General features: G+C 43.8%; 1 protein-coding gene across 1 annotated transcript in view; it reads right to left on the minus strand.

The window, feature by feature from the left end:
* gigyf2 (GRB10 interacting GYF protein 2) overlaps positions 1 to 14,004 on the minus strand; it is a 36,488-nt gene extending 22,484 nt beyond the window's left edge. The window contains exons 1-13 of the mRNA XM_039003879.1: positions 13,913 to 14,004; positions 11,030 to 11,081; positions 10,667 to 10,820; positions 10,335 to 10,430; positions 10,028 to 10,139; positions 9,465 to 9,573; positions 8,982 to 9,022; positions 8,821 to 8,853; positions 6,823 to 7,011; positions 6,230 to 6,459; positions 5,144 to 5,291; positions 4,777 to 5,028; positions 4,305 to 4,543 (exon numbers count right to left, since the gene is read on the minus strand). Of these exons, the coding sequence (XP_038859807.1) occupies positions 4,305 to 4,543; positions 4,777 to 5,028; positions 5,144 to 5,291; positions 6,230 to 6,459; positions 6,823 to 7,011; positions 8,821 to 8,853; positions 8,982 to 9,022; positions 9,465 to 9,573; positions 10,028 to 10,139; positions 10,335 to 10,430; positions 10,667 to 10,820; positions 11,030 to 11,067 (1,641 nt within the window). The 5' untranslated portion in view covers positions 11,068 to 11,081; positions 13,913 to 14,004. The remainder of the gene's footprint in view (positions 1 to 4,304; positions 4,544 to 4,776; positions 5,029 to 5,143; positions 5,292 to 6,229; positions 6,460 to 6,822; positions 7,012 to 8,820; positions 8,854 to 8,981; positions 9,023 to 9,464; positions 9,574 to 10,027; positions 10,140 to 10,334; positions 10,431 to 10,666; positions 10,821 to 11,029; positions 11,082 to 13,912) is intronic.
* Positions 14,005 to 14,223: the final 219 nt, after the last annotated feature.

Below are 14,223 nucleotides of genomic sequence, written 5' to 3' on the forward strand. Positions count from 1 at the left end.
CGATGCTTCGAGGGTGGCTGTTGTCGATGTGCTCCTGGTTCGAGCCCAGGTAGGGGCGAGGAGAGGGACGGAAGCTATACCGTTACACTGGCAATACTAAAGTGCCTATAAGAACATCCAATAGTCAAATGTATATAAAATACAAATGGTATAGAGAGAAATAGTCCTATAATTCCTATAATAACTACAACCTAAAACTTCTTACCTGGGACTATTGAAGACTCATGTTAAAAGGAACCACCAGCTTTCATATGTTCTCATGTTCTGAGCAAGGAACTTAAACGTTAGCTTTTTTACATGGCACATATTGCACTTTTACTTTCTTCTCCAACACTTTGTTTTTGCATTATTTTAAGCAAATTGAACATGTTTCATTATTTATTTGAGGCTAAATTGATTTTATTGATGTATTATATTACCTGTAAGTTAAAATAAGTGTTCATTCAGTATTGTTGTAATTGTCATTATTACAAATTTAAAAAAATAAAAAGAATTGGCCGATTAATCTGTTTCGGCTTTTTTTGGTCATCCAATAACCGGTATTAGTATCGGCGTTGAAAAATCATAAATCGGTCGACCTCTACTTGGCACACCACGACTCCAACACCATCATTAAATTTGCCTATGACAACAGTGGTAGGCCTGATCACCGACAACAACGAGACAGCCTACAGTGAGGAGGTCAGAGATCTGGCCGTGTGGTGCCAGGACAACAACCTCTCCCTCAATGTGATCAAGACAAAGGAGATGATTGTGGACTACAGGAAAAAGGAGGACCGAGCACGCCCCCATTCTCATCGTCGGGGCTGTAGTGGAGCAGGTTGAGAGCTTCAAGTTCCTTGGTGTCCACATTACCAACAAACTAACATGGTCCAAGCACACCATGACAGTCATGAAGCGGGCACGACAAAACCTATTCCCCCTCAGGAGACTGAAAAGATTTGGTATGGGTCCTCAGATCCTCAAAAGGTTCTACAGCTGCACCATCGAGAGCATCCTGACTGGTTGCATCACTGCCTGGTATGGCAACTGCTCAGCCTCCGACTGCAAGGCACTACAGAGGGTAGTGCGAAAGGCCCAGTACATCACTGGGGCCAAGCTTCCTGCCATCCAGGACCTCTACACCAGGAAGTGTCAGAGGAAGGCCCTAAAAATTGTCAAAGACTCCAGCCACCCTAGTCATAGATTGTTCTGCCTGCTACCACACGGCAAGCGGTACCGGAGCGCCAAATGTAGGTCCAAGAGGCTTCTAAACAGCTTCTATCCCCAAGCCATAAGACTCCTGAATATCTAGTCAATTGGCTACCCAGACTATTTGCATCCCCCCTCCCCACTGCCACTCTCTGTTGTCATCTATGCATAGTCACTTTAATTAACTCTACCTACATGTACATACTACCTCAACTAACCGGTGGCCCCGCACATTGTACCGGCACCCCCCTGTATGTATTTTTTTTTTTTTTACTGCTCCCCTTTAATTACTTGTTACTTTAATCTCCATTTCTTATCCATATGTTTTGAAACTGCACTGTTGGTTAGGGGCTCGTAAGTAAGCATTTCACTGTATGGTCCATACCGGTTGTATTCGGCCCATGTGACTAATACAATTTGGAGAGTTTCTCCCAATCTTCTCTGCAGATCCTCTCAAGCTCTGTCAGGTTGGATGGGGAGCATCGCTGCACAGCAATTTTCAGGTCTCTCCAGAGATGTCTGATCGGGTTCAAGTCCGGGCTCTGGCTGAGCCACTCAAGGACATTCAGATTTGTCCCAAAGTCACTCCTGCATTGTCTTGGCTGTGTGCTTAGGGTCATTGTCCTGTTGGAAGGTGAACCTTTGCCCCGGTCTGAGGTCCTGACCGCTGTGGAGCAGGTTTTCATCCAGGATCTCTCTGTACTTTGCTCTGTTCATCTTTCCTCCAGATGTGACGCTTGGCATTCAGGCCAAAGAGTTCAAATCTCGGTTTCATCAGACAAGAGAATCTTGTTCGTCATGGTCTGAGAGTCGTTTAGGTGCCTTTTACCAAACTCCAAAATGGGCTGTCATGTGCCTTCTACTAAAGAGTGGCTTTTACTGAGGAGTGACTTCCATCTGACCACTCTACCATAAAGGCCTGATTGGTGGAGTGCTGCAGAGATGGTTGTCCTTCTGGAAAGTTCTCCCATCTCTACAGAGGAACTCTGGAGCTCTGTCAGAGTGACCATCGGGTTCTTGGTCACCTCCCTGGCCAAGGCCCTTCTCCCCTGATTGCTCCGTTTGGCCGGGCAGCCAGCTCTAGGAAGAGTCTTGGTGGTTCCTAACTTCTTCCATTTAAGAACGATGAAAGCCATTGTGTTCTTGGGGACCTTCAATGCTGCATACATTTTTTGGTACCCTTCCCCAGATCTGTGCCTTGACACAATCCTGTCTTGGAGCTCTACGGACAATTGCTTCAACCTCATGGCTTGGTTTTTGCTCTGACATGCACTGTCAACTGTGGGACCTTAAGTAGACAGGTGTGTGCCTTTCCAAATCATGTCCAATCAATTGAATTTACCACAGGTGGACTCCAATCAAGTTGTAGAAACATCTCAAGAATGATCAATGGAAACAGGATGCACCCGAGCTCAATTTCGAGTCTCAGCAAAATGTCTGAATACTTATGCAAATAAGGTTTGTTTTTTATTAATACATTTGCAAAAATTTCTAAAAACCTGTATTGGTGGTATTGTGTGTAGATTGATGAAAAATTACATTTATTTTAGAATAACGTAACAAAACGTGGAAAAGGTGAACGGGTCTAAAATACTTTACGAATGCACTGTAAATATGCTATTGGAACTGACCCATATAGAGTATGCTTCCTTAGTGTCCTTCATATTTCTTATTTCTTGTAGGGTTTTTCGGAGTATTACATTGTTATTGATTATTGCATTTGGTTGGTAATTATAATGTTTACATCCTCCAGGAAAGCTACTGGGTGGGCAGGCTTTTGTTTGTGCCCCACTCATTGTTTTTTAAAGCAGCAGCTCAACATGACCTTGATAACCGGACTCTGGTGTTTGAGCAGGGCTGTATCCAAAGCCTGTACACCCAGTAGCTCTCCAGATGGCTTGACCACGTGTTTTATACATTAGCCTAACAGTGCAATTATTTTACATAATGGGGGTAAAGCTCCTTGCTTAAGGGCACAACAGCAGGAGATTGTACCTGGGATCCCAAAATGTTTATCTAGTCCTGTAGAGCTTCATGATAGTATACAGTATCACAAAACAAACACCACTAGCTCAGTTTATCCAAGAGGAATATACAGAATGGCAATAAGGTGTTTTCGATTTCATTACAATTCAATGAACATCCTCTCCATATTCTTGACGTGTTTCAGAAGTGAACCCACACTGCACTTTTCATATCCAGAGATGCTCCAATTTCAGTTTCACCAAAGCCAGCTTGTTAACTTTCAGTACCCTGCTCAACACGCAGCTCTGCAACCAACTAACTCCTACTAGAAACCGTCATTAGCTTTCCATTTACTTGTCCAGTCATTTCTTTCGTCAACATTTAGAAAGTCCGGATGGAAAGTAGATGTGACAATTGGCTGCCACAGTGAGTTTCCATTGAACTGTCATGTAGATCAAAACAGTTAAAATAAAATGAAATAAAAAAATAAATAAAAATATGCTAAAATGTTTTTGAATTTAAATAAAAATGAAGTGGTTGAAGTGTTTCCATTATCCATATAGACAAATTGTTTATTAATAAAGTGACAGCCTATATGCCCTGCCCACCCATCTGTTTCATGTCTCAAGTAGCCTGCAAAAGCCAGCATGGATAGAATGCAGGAATTTACTAATATTTGCCATACCTTATTCTAATAATTCCCATATGCCTACTTATTATGGCCAGAGTCTGTGCCATAGTGTAACTTGCAGTCATAGTAGAGATCTCAAACAAATTCAAATTGCAATTCAAAGCAATTCAGGCATTCTTGAAAGTCATGATAATCGTCGTCTAAACATTATTATAGTTTAATAAATCGATTTTGCAAGCAACAGGCTTTTATAATTACATGTGTGGTGGAGCTTTATAGTTATGTGATAACATCACGTGCCCCGCTTACCTTCAAAATTATTCACCAATCAATTTGTTAGAAAAACACAATTTCCATCATTTGTCGCAATAAACTTAGACAAAAGAAATGATTCTTCTGAAAAATAATCCTACGTCTGCCGTGTCCATTACAAATGCCGCAATAATTTTACTTGCTGCACAGCTTTTGTCAACTAAACCTGGGTCAATAACAACCTGCCTACTGTCTGTCTACTTACCTGTTCAAAGTGCTTCAGTCTCTCATCTTCAACCATGGTGTGGTGTGGCGGCATGACCGTGGGCCTTCCAATAGGAGCCATGAGGCCCGTGCTGGGGGCCATAATGTTGGGGGTCATGATAGACGTGCTCTGAGCCATGAGGCTGGTGCTGAAGGGCAGCGGGACGGGCATAGCCACGGGCACGTCCGGGGGCTTCTGCTGCATCTGGATGGTAGACGACTTGGCCGACACTGGAGACACTGGACAGGACAGAGGGTGTAGGGTTAGTCTGTCACAGATGGAGGTGGAGCTTCTAGATACTATGTGCAGGTGACAACCTCAAACTACAAGCAATCCTGAGTCTGTATATTTGAAGCACAAGGTGACTGGAGGAAATGCCATTGTCATTTACAATGTGTCATCAATCAGCCTTTAGCGCGCACAAATGTGGCAGATTTGACTGTACTCCTCCCCTGCTCTTGTGTAAGCCTACCTGTGAGAGTGTGTGCTGCGGTGTGGGGGATGGGGAGGGACTCCAGCATTGTGTTGGACATGGGCATCGACATGGGGACGTGCAGGGGGACTTTGTTGACCTCTGGCCTGTGTTCCGGGGCTGGGGTTCGCTCAAGTGGCCTCTCAGGCTCCTCTGCTCTGTCGGGCTGGCTGGGGGGCAGCAGAGGGGCGGAGGGCTGGGGTTCTGGAGGCGAGGGAGCAGGCGGCGCCTCCACTACCCCTCTCCCCACATCTGGGAAAAAAACCAGGACAAGATACATTCATTGATGTTCTCTCTCCACAGTCTACTATTGGGAGAAAAAATATATACAGTATGCCAGACATAGTTTCTACTCCTCTTAACTCACCCTGTTTTCTGTCGGGGTCTCTTCTTGCCTCTCCGTCTGGGTTATTGGTCTCCCGGGGCTGTCCGTCCTCCTCAAGGCCCTCGTCACACTCCTCCAGGGGTCTGAAGTCCAGCTCTGCCTCCTCCAGGATGGGCTGCTTGGGAGCTTTCTGTGGAAGAGAAATATATACTGTATACACACGAATTGTCATGAAAGTCTCCATATGTCCTTCGCATAGCAGCTTTGCATTCACAGTGCTCCATGTGCCACAGTGTTCCATGTGCCACAGTGTTCCATGTGCCACAGTGTTCCATGTGCCACAGTGTTCCATGTGCCACAGTGTTCCATGTGCCACAGTGTTCCATGTGCCACAGTGTTCCATGTGCCACAGTGTTCCATGTGCCACAGTGTTCCATGTGCCACAGTGTTCCATGTGCCACAGTGTTCCATGTGCCACAGTGTTCCGATGCCATACTTTTTGTAATAGCTGCAAACAAATTGACCATCGGGGAAAACAAATAATCATTGCATATCTACTCAAGACCTCAAACATGTGTGCAGGTCCTACTTAATTTCTTCAACCTTTATTTGTCCCAGCATCCATTAAAGGAATACTATGGGATTTTGCCAATGAGGCTCTTTAACAGCTTCCCAGGAGTCAGATTAACACGTGGATACCATTTATTAATGTCTCTGCGTGTGGTTTGAAGGAAGTTGCTAATTAGCGTTAGCACAATGACAAAGTCTATGGGTATCTGATAGCAGCTCCCGAGTTGCGCAGCGGTCTAAGGCACTGCATCTCAGTGCTAGAGGCTTCACTAGACCCTGGTTCGAAAAATAAGTAAAATAATAATTTGTTCTTAACTTACTTGCCTAGTTAAATAAAAGGTCAAATAAAATTACAATAATTAAAGTCATTGTGCTAACGCTAGTTAGCATTGGCTCACGAAACTACCTCTAACTTTCTTCATACTAGACACAGAAACATACAAAATGGTATCCACAAGTTCCTCTGATGCTGGGGAAGTAGATAAAGGGCATCATTGCAAAAATCAAGCATCCCTTTAACAAGTGACGTTTGTTTGACTATATGGAGTTCACACTCACTCGAACCTTGAGCGAGAGGAAGGCTCCGGAGGAATCGAAGGTGCCCGTCTCCTCCTCAGCATCCTCCAGGCACCACTCTGGCAGGCTGCCCCCATCCTCCTCCAGGCTGCCACTGCCTGACCGGGGACGCCTGTAGCCGCGCTCGTCCTCTCTGGCGTCGAACGGGAACCGGCGCTGCCGTGGCTGCTCCCCCGGGTGCACCTCTCGCCGCACTGCCGACCGCAGCACGTCTGAGGAGAGGAGCGGTTTAGAGACCCTGTCACTCAGCTTTACCCCAGCCATTCTCTCATATTGAAGCCCACTACTTTAGATCAATGTGATGCTTTTTTGGGGGGGGATGTTATTGTGTGCCTGAATGGATTCCAGTACTCCCTGTTGAAAACCCATTCTCTTAGGTGTCGTAAACAAGAGACATATTGACAAGCTATTTTACAGGACTGTAGTAGGATTTGAGGTGTCCGTTGTGATTTAAGAGTTCAGAATAAGACTGCCTTTTTAAAATCAACCTGTAGCGTGTTAGGCCTGCAATTAAAACCTCCGCCTGCCAACGGGACAATATGGTGGCAGCAGTGTAGGATCACTACAGGGCACACCTGGACTCGGGGGGCACCACCGGTCGCGTCGCGAGGCACCTGCCAGGAGCCAGCCCCCCTCGTCACCGTCCTCACCATTTGCTTCGTCACGGGACGTGCGCCAATTCTCGCTCTCCGAGCGTGTAAAATCGTGCTTCCTCACAGGCAGGCATCCCACGCCGGTCCCAACATCCTCGTAGTTAGCACGGACTGGAGAGGGAAAACAATTGAATAACTTGAATTTAATTCATAACAAGGGGAACATCAAGTTCAACATTTTTTTTTTTTTTACTCAATTACATATGTAGGAATACATAATCTTTTAGCCTGATACTGTCTTTGATGACAATAAATAAGTGATGAGATTGTCTAAACATTTGTAGCGCTGTATCGTTGCCTGATTAAGCAAAGTACAGCGTTACAGTTAGGCCCTTGTGAAGTACACATTTACCCTCAGTTTTAGCATAGAAAATATAAACAAAAAAAAATAGAAACGTCCCTTTTTCAGGACCCTGTCTTTCAAAGATAATTGGTAAAAATCCAAATAACTTCACAGATCTTCATTGTAAAGGGTTTAAACACCGTTTCCCATGCTTGTTCAAGGAACAATAAACAATTAATGAACATGCACCTGTGGAACGGTCGTTAAGACACTAACAGCTTACAGACGGTAGGCAATTAAGGTCACAGTTATGAAAACTTAGGACACTAAAGAGGCCTTTCTACCGACTCTGAAAAACACCAAAAGAAAGATGCCATGGGTCCCTGCTCATCTGCGTAAACATGCCTTAGGCATGCTGCAAGGAGGCATGAGGACTGCAGATGTGGCCAGGGCAATAAATTGCAATGTCGGTACTGTGAGATGCCAAAGACAGCGCTACAGGGAGACAGCACGGACAGCTGATCGTCCTCGCAGTGGCAGACCACGTGTAACAACACCTGCACAGGATCAGTACATCCGAACATCACACCTGCGGGACAGGTACAGGATGGCAACAACAACTGCCCGAGTTACACCAGGAATACACAATCCCTCCATCAGTGCTCAGACTGTCCGCAATAGGCTGAGAGAGGCTGGACTGAGGGCTTGTAAGACTGTTGTAAGGCAGGTCCTCACCAGACATCACCGGCAACGTCGTCACCTACGGGCACAAACCCACCGTCGCTGGACCAGACAGGACGAGTCACGGTTTTGTCTCACATGGGGTGATGGTTGCGTTTATCGTCGAAGGAATGAGCGTTACACCAAGGCCTGTACTCTGGAGCGGGATCAATTTGGAGGTGGAGGGTCCGTCATGGTCTGGGGCGGTGTGTCACAGCATCATCGGACTGAGCTTGTTGTCATTGCAGGCAATCTCAACGCTGTGCGTTACAGGGAAGACATCCTCATCCCTCATGTGGTACCCTTCCTGCAGACTCATCCTGACATGACCCTCCAGCATGACAATGCCACCAGCCATACTGCTCGTTCGGTGCGTGATTTCCTGCAAGACAGGAATGTCAGTGTTCTGCCATGGCCAGCTAGGAGCCCAGATCTCAATCGCATTGAGCACCTCTGGGACTTGTTGGATCGGAGGGTGAGGGCTAGGGCCATTCCCCCCAGAAATGTCCAGGAACTTGCAGGTGCCTTGGTGGAAGAGAGGGGTAACATCTCACAGCAAGAACTGGCAAATCTTGTGCAGTCCATGAGGAGGAGATGCACTGCAGTACTTAATGCAGCAGGTAGCCACACTAGATATTGACTGTTACTTTTGATTTTGACCACCCTTTCTTCAGGGACACATTATTATATTTCTGTTAGTCACATGTCTGTGGAACTTGTTCAGTTTATGTCTCAGTTGTTGAATCTTATGTTCACACAAATATTTACACATGTTAAGTTTGCTGAAAATAAACGCAGTTGACAGTGAGAGGACGTTTCTCTTTTTGCTGAGTTTATATTCTTTGGAGAAACAACATCTAGTTCCCCTTGACAAGAAAGGGCGTGTATAAGTGCAAGGGCGTGGAGGGCAAACTTACTATGATTCATCGGAAAGTGGGCAGGAGCAACTTCTGCCAAGTCAATGGAGAGAGGAGCGACAAAGAAAAATAAATGATTACCTGTAAATGCTGTAACTGGCATTTAAGTACATTACATTCATACTGCATTGATTACTTGATTAGAAAGTATTGACACAAACCTGACTCTTTTCGACCTGGCTTTTCAAACCTTCTGTCTCCCCTAGATGGGGAGAAAATAGACTCAGCGTGACTTTGAAAAAAGAAAAGGAAAAAAGACAAAAAGGATGACTGAGCATGCAGGTAAAAACAGACATAAAGCAACATGACAATACGTAAATCTCATAAAACAAATGGGTTTAGACCAGGGCTCACAAACCCTGTTCCTTCAGAGCTACCTTCCTGTTGTAACTAACCTGATTGTGCATCAACCAGCTAACTATTAGAATCAGGCTAGAATAGGGTTTGAGTGAAAACCTACATGATGGTAGACCTCCTAGAACAGGGTTGGAAAGCCATGGTCCAGACCATTCTCATTCCACTAGCCTGGAACCCAACTTAAGATGCGCCCACTCAACATTTGCATAAATCATCCAATGAAGTCAAAGGTTAATGTGCATAAAATTACAGTTGCGCTTGTGTCTCTAGTGAGGGTAGTCCATTACCTCTCCTCCCAGCTTTGGGAGCGGTGCATCTCCCTGCCTCCGCGTCCAAAGCCTCCCTCCACGTCATCAAAACTTCTTTGGTAAAACCCTCCGTCTCCTCTACCCCGTCCTGCCAGACACACATTTTAAATACTTTATTTGAATCCACAAATCACACTACACTCGAGAAGGATTCAAACACACACACACACACACTATACTTTAATGTTGGCGCTAGCTGTTGATGATGAATTCAACCAGCTGCGATAGCTTCTACTGACAGAGGCATAATCAAGCGTAGAAACAGAGTGATACTGTTCATTCCCTTCTGTGAGGCTGGCACAAGATTGTTAACATTCTTAAGGGTGGGTCTCAGTCAATATAATCTAAAGTGGGTTCCTCTCCTCATCTCCTTTCCTTAAAATCAGCACTGACTGAAATATTTTAACAGTTTAAAGCAACTGTATGCTTTGCCTCCTCCATACCACTTTCACTGAGACTGTTTTCAGATGAAGAAGAGACAAGCAAAGTCACATTAGACTATTGGGATGCACACATTGACACAACAAGACACTCCACCTCACCTCTTCCCCGTGAAGTACTTCGACCCCTCGGTGCCCCTGGCCCCACCGGACCCCCTCCTCTTCCCATCAGCCTGAGCACCGCTGCACTGTTTACAGACATGGAGAAATTTCTCTGTGGGGGAGATAGAGGGAAGAGGGGGATGAAGAAAGAGGGAGACACACAAGACTTTAAAAAGACATGTCTATGGCCATCAATTATACTTACTAGGTTAGCAACAAAATGGGTAAGAACACTGGGAAAGTCATAGTTGTAATTTTGCATATTCATTCTAGCATGGCCTCCTATATGAACAGTGAAAGCACCAACCTGCTCTTCCTCTGTAAAAGCTACAAGTGCCAGCGGTGGCAGGGGCTCCTCTTGTAAAATGGGCAGAAAATCTTTATCATGTAGGTCTACAGGGATCTGATGCGATGGCAAAAAATGAAAGTCTATGAGCCATTGCAATGTCAGGTTTTAATACACAAATTACAGGAAATGGCCATTATATATTTGATTTAAAAAAATTAAAATAATGAATGACTCCACAGAAGGATACATCTAAATGTCACACTTTATAGAACATGGGTAAGAACTTTATTTGTATGTCAATCATATATTTCTGTATCCTTTTAGAACACATCAGAATTCCTTTGCCTCACCTCCCTATCCTTGACATAAAGTGCTAGCATTTCTTCTCTCCCGTAGCGGTAGTCCGCAAGTTTATACTTTGGCAATGCAGGAGAGAGTGGTGGTGAGGTGGCAACACTACTGCTGCTACCACCCCCATGGCCACCCCCAGACAGGGCCCGGAGCCTGGGGAAAAGGGAGTGGGGGAGGGGAGGAATAGGAAAAGGGACAGAAGGAGAAAGACAAAAGTGAAGTTTAGAGGACAACTGACAGGCCTCAAAATGTGAGGCTCCACTGCACCTGGTGTCAAACGAAAAACCAGCCTAACAACCCAGATCCCTGTTAAATCAACCTGATACAACATTTCAGCTCAACAAGTATTCATATTTACTAACCATTCTGGTCCAAAGTTGAGTGTCTGAGTTTCTGCCATTCTTTCTAGAACTTCTATGGGGAGGAAAGGGCCAACATTATTAGCCTATTACAACAAACACCACACTTCAGGTTGAATATTCTTGGAGATGTATTCAGTAATCAATCTGCCAATGCAACTGAAAATCGTATATCAATTTCTAGTCATCAAAGATTACAGACCCAAATTATGGTTAAAAAGTGTTTTGATGGTGTAACAAATATTGCATCAGCCAATCAATTCCCTAAATGGTTCATGTTTTAGACGTAGTCCGATTGGATCTTACAGTGAGTTTGTGGTATTTCAACTCATTCCAGAGGATAGCCCCATCCCTCCCTTACACAAGGAGTACAATTTCAATCGACTGAAGCCATTTTAGGAAGTTGCCCAGTTAGGAAAGAGGTTCCTCAGACACCAATAATTGACAACAGTGTCTCCTTTTCCCTGCCCAGAGAGGCTTTATTCTGGAAATACTACAATAACCTTGGATGTTTGCATGCAAATTACCATAATCACAAACAAGTAATTGTATGCTGTATACAGGCTACCTAGTTAAGGTTCACAGACCAGTTAGATAATGACCCTAGGTTAGCTGAATAAACTCCACAGTGAAGGAAGTTTCTGATTAACTCCACCAATGGAGTGGAGCAGAGACCAGGCATTGTGGAATTCAGCTCCGACTACATCAATTTGCTCAAGGTCAACACTTCAAATTATGTTAACTATGAAACTCTAACCTTGGACCTACAGTATGTTTTTCCTCTGTAGTTGCGTGCCTTTGTTTGCGGCAATCCATACTTTTCCAATAAACGTTAAAGAGAGTGGTGGTTGCATTTTATTAAAGGAATACTTCGGGATTTTGGCAATGAGGCACTTTATCATCTTCCCCAGAGTCAGATGAACTCACGGATACCATGTTTATGTCTCTGCGTGTATTTTGAAGGGAGTTGCTAACTAGCCCTAGCGCAATTGCTAACTAGCGTTAGTGCAATGACTGGCGGTATTGGGGATCTGCTAACATTGAATCTGGGGAAGTAGATAATGGGCTTCATTGCCAAAATCCCAAAGTATTCCTTTAATAAAATGCAACCACTGACTGTTTGCTCATTGCTGTTGCTCTAAAATGGCAACTCTGCACAAATGCGCCAATTAAGTCAACAAGGAAACAGGTGGTGGTTGTATTTGATTAACATTTATAAAAAAGGTATGGATTTCAGCAAACATACGTACAAGGTGAGCTTTCATAATAGATTTATTTTTATTTTTAATATTGACCTTGGTTCAGTCAATGTAGTCTGATCTGAATTCCACAAAGCCTGGTCTCTGTGCCACTCTGTTGTTGATGGAGTTGATCAGAAACTTCCTTCACTGTGGAGTTTAGTCAGCTACGTAAAGGTATGTTCAAACTGCAATCTGTCTACCTATAGGATAAACAGGAAGCATGCATGGGATGGACTTTTCACCTGTTGCAAGCCACATGCGGGCTACATCCAATCAACATTCGAATTTGATTGATTATTTGTAGTAAAAAAAAAAAAACTGCCAACTCCTGTCAAAAAAATACCAAAAAATGAATCCTACACCAAAACACCCGTCACAAATTATTTATTACATTCAAAACAGTATGTCACTGTCAGTACTGTAGCCTGTGACCTCAGGTTGTGAATAGGAACAAATTGCGGCCCAAAAAATTAATTGTAAGGAAAATATTCAAGTTTCAACCTACACATTTCAAGTAGCCAATACTATTGGACTTTTAATGTTTCATGCAGACACAATGTACTAGGCTTAGATGAAGTCTAACTATTAAACTCAAATTACTTTATATGCATGTCTATGTCTGATCAATTTTGTATAACGTTGTTATAAGACAAGGAATTTTCGCAAATGAGCTACCTGGCTAACAACAAACTTTTCTAGTGACATAACGCACCGTCATTTCATTTCAAACACATGAACTACAGTAGCTAGCTAACTTCCCATTTGGCTGACCATAATTAGCTTGCTAATCCGATTGACTCACGCACGTTCCCATACGTAACTTTAGCTAGATGCTAACTAGCAATACTGCTGTTCATTAGCTAATGTTAGATAGTGAAACTAACCTGACAGTTAACATTTAAAAAACAACTATCGGTAACTAGCTAGGTAGTTAGCTAACCAATGTGCAACTGTGCTGCCAAGTTGGTTGGCAAACTAACGTATCTAAACTAGTTTAATAGGTAGTAACATGCTAGCTAGCTAAGTAACAGCATGACAGCTACTGTACAGTAGACAATCAAACCGTTTTCAGAATCATTGACGTTGTAACTACTGTATTTAACCACCAATAATGATACCATGTTCAAACATTATAAGACAGTTAGCTAACTATTGGACCAGCTATCTAACGTTATATCGATAAGGTTAGCGAGGTTAGTTTGCTAGCTATAGTTGCTAACTGTTTAGCATAACTACTGTTAACCAGCTAGCGAACTTAGTTTTACAAAGCTTTAAGCAACAATCGATCATTGATGCTCAGTCATTTCTACAAAAATGCTAAGTTTCTCGAAAGGAAAACAATCAAAAATGCATACTGTCACAAAATCGCACAGAAGTAATGAACTGACAAGTTAATCCTTAACCCCCAAACCTCCGTGCGGCCTCCGCCACAACGCTGAAATACCTCCCACCTCGCTCCAATCCAATGCGGTGCTCCCACATACTTTAGTCCCAAGCCTCAAGGCCAAGCAAACATGCTGCTATAACAACCCTCATAAACGCAATCAAATCGCTAAAACTGGGCTCTTTAACATCGTGAACGCTTGTTTCGATAGTTTAGCTTTATTTTATAGCAAAACTGTGCAATTAATCTTCGCTGTCTTACCTCTGCTTTTACTGACAGCACAGGGTTTATATTCGAGGTGTGTGGCTCTCTCCGTTTCAACAAGATGGCTGAGAATGGGTGACGACAACACATATCCCGATAAAGACCCGTATGCAGGCGCGTTCGTAAATTTACTCTGGCTATCTACTCCGATTTCAGAGCACTCTCGTCTGAGTGTGTCAGAGCACAGAATAACTGATTAATTTACAAACGCTCAACACCAGTTGAATATGGTTGTGTCGGCAAAGAAGCGTAATTAAATTGTTGCCAGCAGCAGTTGCAGTCACCAACGCTCTGGATAACATGAAAAC

This window comes from Salvelinus namaycush, chromosome 11, assembly GCF_016432855.1.
Source record: "Salvelinus namaycush isolate Seneca chromosome 11, SaNama_1.0, whole genome shotgun sequence".
Taxonomy (NCBI): Eukaryota; Metazoa; Chordata; class Actinopteri; order Salmoniformes; family Salmonidae; genus Salvelinus; species Salvelinus namaycush.